Below are 6821 nucleotides of genomic sequence, written 5' to 3'. Positions count from 1 at the left end.
CCACCCGCCCCGAATATTGAAAAGATAAAATTTTAAACAAACTCAGTAAATATGCAACGCCCCGAATGCCCAACGAGTATGCGGAGGTCGACCGTACATCGTCGCGTGGCAGAAGACGGACGGCACTGCGTTATTAGGTACTGCAAATGGATGCCCTCACCTTCGCCCACATCGATGGCTCTTTTGATCACTTCCTGAAAAAGATCCGGCTCCTTTTCCCAGCCACCAGCTTGAAGCTCACAGCGATGGGCCTTGGACAAGAACTGCAGGGCCTAAAACCACAAGCCACAATTATTGTTTGGAAAGAAGAAAGGGGCAGACTTGTGGCGTTCTGGCGGTTTGAGCATATATCGGGCTCGCGGGGACTTCGGAGACATTTGACGAAAGATGGGCGCCCCAGACCTTTTCGTTCTCTTCTGCACTGGAGCTGCGGCCGCCCCCGTACAGCGCAGCATACTGCTGCCATATTTCGGGATCGTTGCTGTGGCGGGCACTGATCCGGCCCATCAGTTCCTTTAGCTTGGACTGCAAAGATGCTGCCTGCTCACCCTGGCTGTCTGTCAACTTTTCAACGACAGCCCTGACGAGGATTTTGACAATCTGCAACAGACCAATACAACACATACATATTGCATGAATATCGAAATAGATATCTACATATTATTTATTGACAAGTGCAATTGGGTAATGCTTATAATCTATTTTTGTGAAGCCCTTTTAATAGTATAGTATTAAATGTCAACCCAATGTCTTAATGGTTTTATGACACTCACAATTGCTACATGGGGCATTTTTTTTTTTTTAATTCTGAGATATGCATTTCTGACGCAGTGACCTCGGTTTGCATAAAAAGGTGAATTCCAACTGGATTTCCTCAGTCCCGTTCAATCTGGTAAAGCACAAAGAGCTCAGCGCACAAAAGTAGTTCAAGATGTTGGGTGGTCTCTTTTATGGCAGGTGATCGAATTCATTTGGGGTAGGGCTAGATAAGTTGTATACTTCTCCCTACTCCTTTGAACATATAACTGTGATGATGTTTGTATTACTTACTTTTATTTTTCCTTTTATAATTTTAGTTTGGATTTTGACAATCTGTTATTGTATGTTTTATATATGTTCAATAAACAAACAAACAATTTGCATCTGCACATGTATGGCCCCAATACGTCTATTGACATCAGGATATAATCGGGATACTCCGTGCATCAACATTCGGCGCTCTCTGAATATGTGGTAGGAGGCCTGATGCTATTTCCTTGTTGATTTCATGGAGATGCAGTAGCTTGTAGCTGCCGTTTTGTTTTCAACTGACATCATATGACACACTATCCAAATCGAAATAATAAATCAGTCATACTCATAATTCCAGGCTGAAAGTAGCAGTGACTGTTCTTATAGATCTTATGCCAGGGATGAGCAATTAATTTTTCAAAGGGGCGGCTATATGGAAAAACCAGATCATCGGCAAGGTCTGCAGAAGCTGGATAACGATCCTGATCATTTAAATCAAGTGTATTGCAGCAGGGAGAGATGGAAAACATGCAGGACGGCGGCCCTCGAGCAACAGGATTCAAAACCCCTGCTGCACTGTACTATCAGGCCAAATCTTCTTGGCCCTCTTCCCTCCACCGTGCAGTCAATAAGAACGTTGCTAACATGAGGACCACTGCTGTTATTTTTGCTGGTCTCCTTTAGGGGCAAAATAGTTGCTGGAGTTGTCAGAAAAGTGGTGAAATATAGCAGAAATGTTCCTAGGTTGGCTAAAGTGCACTGCTTGCTACCTGGCCTTTTTACTCGCATCCCTGTATGTGCACATAAAAGGACAAGTTCCAAAATAAAGTCACAGCATGTTTGACGTTTGACTTTACTGTGAGGGCCGGTCGGAAAGTGTAGGCGGACCAGATGTGGCTCCCAGGCCGTACTTTGCCCAGGGTCTGTCTTACGCTTCTGCACAGATAACTGATCTTTCTAAAGAAAAAGCCTTTCTAAAGTATGCAAATTATGGAAATGGGCGTGGTCGTGCCCATATCTGCGCCGAAAAGAACTTTTGTGTGAGATGCAATTCATTTGAATTGACTTCTAGTACTCCATCCATCCATCCATCCATCCATCCATCCATCCATCCATTCTCTGATCCGCTTATCCTCATAAGGGTCCCGGGCATGCTGGAGCCTATCCCAGCTGTCTTCAGGCAGTCGGCGGGGGACACCCTGAACCGGTTGCCAGCCAATCGCAGGGCACACAGAGACGAACAACCATCCGGGCTCACACTCACACCTAGGGATAATTTAGAGTGTTCCATTAACCTGGCGTGCATGTTTTTGGAATATGGGAGGAAACCGTAGTACCCGGAGAAAACCCACGCAGGCACCGTGAGAAGATACAAACTCCACACATGAAGGCCGGAGCTGGAATTGAACCCTGCACCTCTGCACTGTGAGTCGACCACTGGGCTGCCCACTTCCAGTACACTGAAAGGTAAATTTGTAATAATAATAATACTGCATACGCATTTTTCTTGTGAATGTTTGAACTTTGTTGAAGGGTGTTTAAAATAAGAGAGAAATGCGAGACAGTGATAATGGTGACGGTTCCAGCCTTTAGACATATAATGTAACAACTGGAAAAAAAAATACAATAAAAATTTAAAAGTTTCTGACTTAGTGGATTGCATCTATCACGGGTGATTTTTGGAACGGAATCGGATAAACGAGGGACCACAGTACTGCATATTGAGTAACCACTTTTTGACCGCACAAGGTGCTCAATCGTGCTTTTCCAATGCTGCTAATGACGTACTGGCCAATTGGTGCCATACATGACGCATGTTTTCCCACAGTGCATACAGCGGCCATGTCCCTTCCTGTCTGTTGACCGGCGGATCCCACCTGGTCAACTTTTACGTGCACTTCAACCAACTACTGCCAGACAGAAGTAAAGATAACTGATACCTTCCACTAACTTATTGGCCATTCTATCGCTTGCACTCTGATGCCTTGATCCATGTTCAGGAAAGAAAAAAAAAACCTAATCTCAAAGTACAATTTGGATGAAGAAAGCTGATTTCACTACAAGTGCAGACGTTGGAGCCTTAAATTGTTAATTTAGAGCGAGTGTTGAATGCACTAGCTTGGTGGGAGTAATATTCCTGAGACATGATTGATACTGCATTTCCATGTTGTAAATCACCCTGTGGTTTTCTTTTTCGGATGACAGCGAGATTAAGAAATGTTGCAATGTACAAAAAGCATCTCGTCCTGTCGCTCCGCGTGAAACACGACTTGAGAGTGGGTAAATGATCATGACTATGAAAGCGTTCAGATAGTCAGGAAGGCATCTGGCTCTCTCAAATGTTAACCACGTATGTAAATGACAAGTTGAGGAGGGTCAGAGCAGTGACGGGAACCGCAAGACACATCAATATTGGACACACGCATCCCCACCTCTTGCAACCATGTCAGAGGAGGAGACCGATCTTGAGTATGTGTCAAAGCACTCAGACGGGCCAATTGTCGTGGACTTAAGGTGTTAAGGGAAGTGTTTTTTGTTTGTTTGAGTGTTTTTTTTTTCTTGACCTGGATGTCCTTGTATCTGTCCTTTAGATCCATCAGACGATGGTAGGCCTTGATGGCTTCAGCGAAGGCACCAATGTCAACACTGACCACGATGAAATTCTCCCAAATCTGCCAGTGTTCATAATTACACTTGAGGGCTTCTTGGAGGGTGCGAAAGGCCTTGTTTCTGGAAAAAAAAAAAAGGTCAAAGGAGAAACTGTTTCAATTTTGCAATAAGCAGCAAATACTAATGGTTTATATGGGTCCATTTTAAAATGTTTTTGAGGAGTTGCTGTCAATACAAATTAGCGAGAATGTTTGGATCGTCTTTGTTGTGTTGCTCCAAGTAAAGAATGTTTGCAATTGCTGATTATTTTCATTATTCAAAAATCACACTTGACTCCTATTTTTGTAGTGCCACACAAACTGTCTGCAGGGATGGACAACTTAAAGGCTGGAGGGGGGCGGGGTTGTTAAATATGGGCAAAATACATGCTCTTGATATATGTCATTTTTGATCATATAATTTCCAATGCAGGCATAAAAGATCCACTATCCTAACTCCACAAGAAAGTGTTTGAAGCTAACAACAAAATAACCACACACTCTAATTTTGTAATAGGCTCTCTTGAGGACGGCACAAAACTGCTGAATAAGTAACCAATATTGAGCGCAAGAACCCATTTTGAACATTTTTTTTCCATAAAAATCAACTCACTCGAAATAATTCAGAATATTATTGAGATTGTATATGTGTGCTGCTTATCATTACAAAGCCGCAAACAACGATTAGGGCTACTCAGGTTGTAGAATCGGGCAGTATCAGGCAGGATCATGTTCACACTGCAGCCCAATTCAGATTTTTTTTTTTTGCCCATAAGCAACACGTATCAGATTTTTTTTCATGCAGTGTGAACAGTACAAGTCAGATTGTGCGTGTGCAGTGCGGATGCTCATCTGTACACATCCGACATATACTGTATGTCATCAAAAGCCAAATACCTTATTTACTTGCGTAAAAACAGTGTCACGTGATGTCGGGTTTTTTTTTTTTTTTTGGGGGGGGGTGTGTGTGCATGTAACTCAATGTCACACTTTGTGCGCATCAGGGTTGGGTGATGTTCACATTAGAGGTCAGATTTGTTTTTTTGTGAACAAGTAAAATAAAGGATCGGACTGAACAAAGACTAAGCGTAAGACAAGTCTCCCATCTGGTGATGACAACTTCAAATTACAGTCAACTCCTGCATATTTGCAATTGGGCACCAACATATTTGCAGACCCGCCCCCTCCCCTCCGTTTGCCCAGTTTTTCATGGAAAACGTAAGCTGAATGTTTATCAGCATTTTTTAAAAAGAATTTGGTGATTGGTACTAATAATTATAATTATTATTATAAAGATATGTGTGTTTTCTTTTTTTTTTGGGGGGGGGGATTAATCAAGTGCGGTCACAAGCCAGCCGCCAGTTGTCCATCCCTGGTCAAATACATTTTATTGTGAACCATTGTTTTGTCAGTCATTGAAATACAATCAGCAGTGGCTTTCACTTACTTATTTCGTAGGCGAATGTATGCAGTCGAGAGGTTGTTCCATGCTTCTGCATTCTAAAATCATAATGGAATAACGTGGAAAAAAAGAGAGCAAAGATGAGAAGACAATAAATTCGTATCTACAGTATTCCACAGATGCTTTGGAAGTGAGGTGTGCGCGCTGAATTCGTGTTACGTTTATTCCATTCATTCGACCTGTTAAGGTGAAAATTTAAGAGCTACACTTAACCATGCAGTTCAACTGTTTACAAATATGAACCGTTTTTAGACATTTTAAATTGGCCAGGGAGGCTCCAGCCACAAATTACATTGAGGAGGGAAAAAAAAAGTACCGGTATCTGAAACCTTTGGAATTTTGTGCATTGTCCACTTAATTTTTTTTTTTGGTATAATATGACCTTGTAATAGGTGAAATTTCACACTTTCAAACCATGAACAAGCCTCTCTTTTCTCCTTTCACCTTATTTATTTCTATTTTCACGAGTCTTGGGACTTGGTGAGCTAAGCTGCGACCTCGGCTGTCGTATTTCGTGCCATATCATGTGGAAATGTGTGTTGGGATGACAATAAAAATTCCTTGATTCACCAAGGACAGCAAAGAGGCAGCGATGACCGTCTCGGAAAAACACTGCTGCACGCTTGAAGTTTGCTAAAGAGCACTTGGATGTGTCTGTGGACAGATGACACCAAATTTGATTTATGTGAAAACAACACATTCGCCTTGTGTGGAGGCAAAATTGAGAACTTGAATATTTACACATTATGCTCTAAAAATTTAAAAACATAATCATGTTTTTTTTTTTGTGTTTGGGTGGTGTTAGTTTGAGCAGACTGTTTAAATTCTTATGATCTCGATGAAGCTCTGTTTCATGACTAATTTGTGGAGAAATGTAAGAAATTTCAAAGGGTAAACATTCTTTTTGGCTCCCACTGTACCTGCCCACTAACTAAGACATAAACACTTGCACAATCATATTTTCAGGACACTGAAATATTTGACACAGGCTTGCATCAAGTTCAAGTACAACTGACCCAAGTCTGACGAGTTTGACATCCAATCCTGAAGCAAAGTTCTTTTTTTTTTTTCCTACTAACTGATAACCGCAAATTGATTCCGACACACACTCTTGTGTCAGATGTCGATGTGATGGAGTGCCCTCCAAAAGTATTGGAGCAGCAAGACATTCGTAAACTCCAGCCGAGTAGTGTTGCGCGATAACCAATTGCTGTTGATGTCATTTTCAATACGAGTTGAACTCTTCACAAAAGAGCGAGTCAATAAGAACTGTGTGAAAAATCAAAGGGAATTGACATTCAACAGGAAAAAGCAGCATTTTGTTTCGTAATAATTCATAATCATCGCGAATTCCTAAATTGGCACAACGGAGGCCTCAATAATATTTAGAGTTGTTATTCAAATGGCATGACATTATTTTTCTTCAGTCTAGACACGAGAGACGGTGTGTGTAGAGCGAGATATGAGCAAGTGAAAAGAAATGTGTTGTCAAGCAATAGATTTATGGGTTTGTCAATTTTTTTTTCTTTCCCCCTGACTACTGCTGTAACGTTTCATCAGAATGTTTATCTTGGTACTCACATCTGGCTCCAGTCCCACACATCGTTGGAAAGCCCTGGCCGCTCCCTCGTAGCCCTCCAAGGCCAAGTAGGCACAGCCGAGGGAAAACCACACACCAAGCTACACACGCACACACACAG

General features: G+C 41.9%; 1 protein-coding gene across 2 annotated transcripts in view; it reads right to left on the bottom strand.

Annotated features, from left to right (window-relative positions):
* ttc27 (tetratricopeptide repeat domain 27) overlaps positions 1 to 6821 on the bottom strand; it is a 73511-nt gene that overhangs the window by 10867 nt on the left and 55823 nt on the right. For both annotated transcript variants that reach the window (XR_002169716.1, XM_019882197.1), the window contains exons 14-18: positions 6703 to 6801; positions 5107 to 5159; positions 3576 to 3741; positions 403 to 600; positions 161 to 272 (exon numbers count right to left, since the gene is read on the bottom strand). Coding sequence is in view for 1 of the 2 variants with exons in the window: in XM_019882197.1 (XP_019737756.1) it covers positions 161 to 272; positions 403 to 600; positions 3576 to 3741; positions 5107 to 5159; positions 6703 to 6801 (628 nt within the window). In the remaining variant the exon portion in view is untranslated. The remainder of the gene's footprint in view (positions 1 to 160; positions 273 to 402; positions 601 to 3575; positions 3742 to 5106; positions 5160 to 6702; positions 6802 to 6821) is intronic.

Source organism: Hippocampus comes, unplaced genomic scaffold (assembly GCF_001891065.2).
Source record: "Hippocampus comes isolate QL1 unplaced genomic scaffold, H_comes_QL1_v1.1 scaffold36, whole genome shotgun sequence".
NCBI lineage: Eukaryota > Metazoa > Chordata > Actinopteri > Syngnathiformes > Syngnathidae > Hippocampus > Hippocampus comes.
This window is presented reverse-complemented; position numbering and strand designations above follow the sequence as displayed.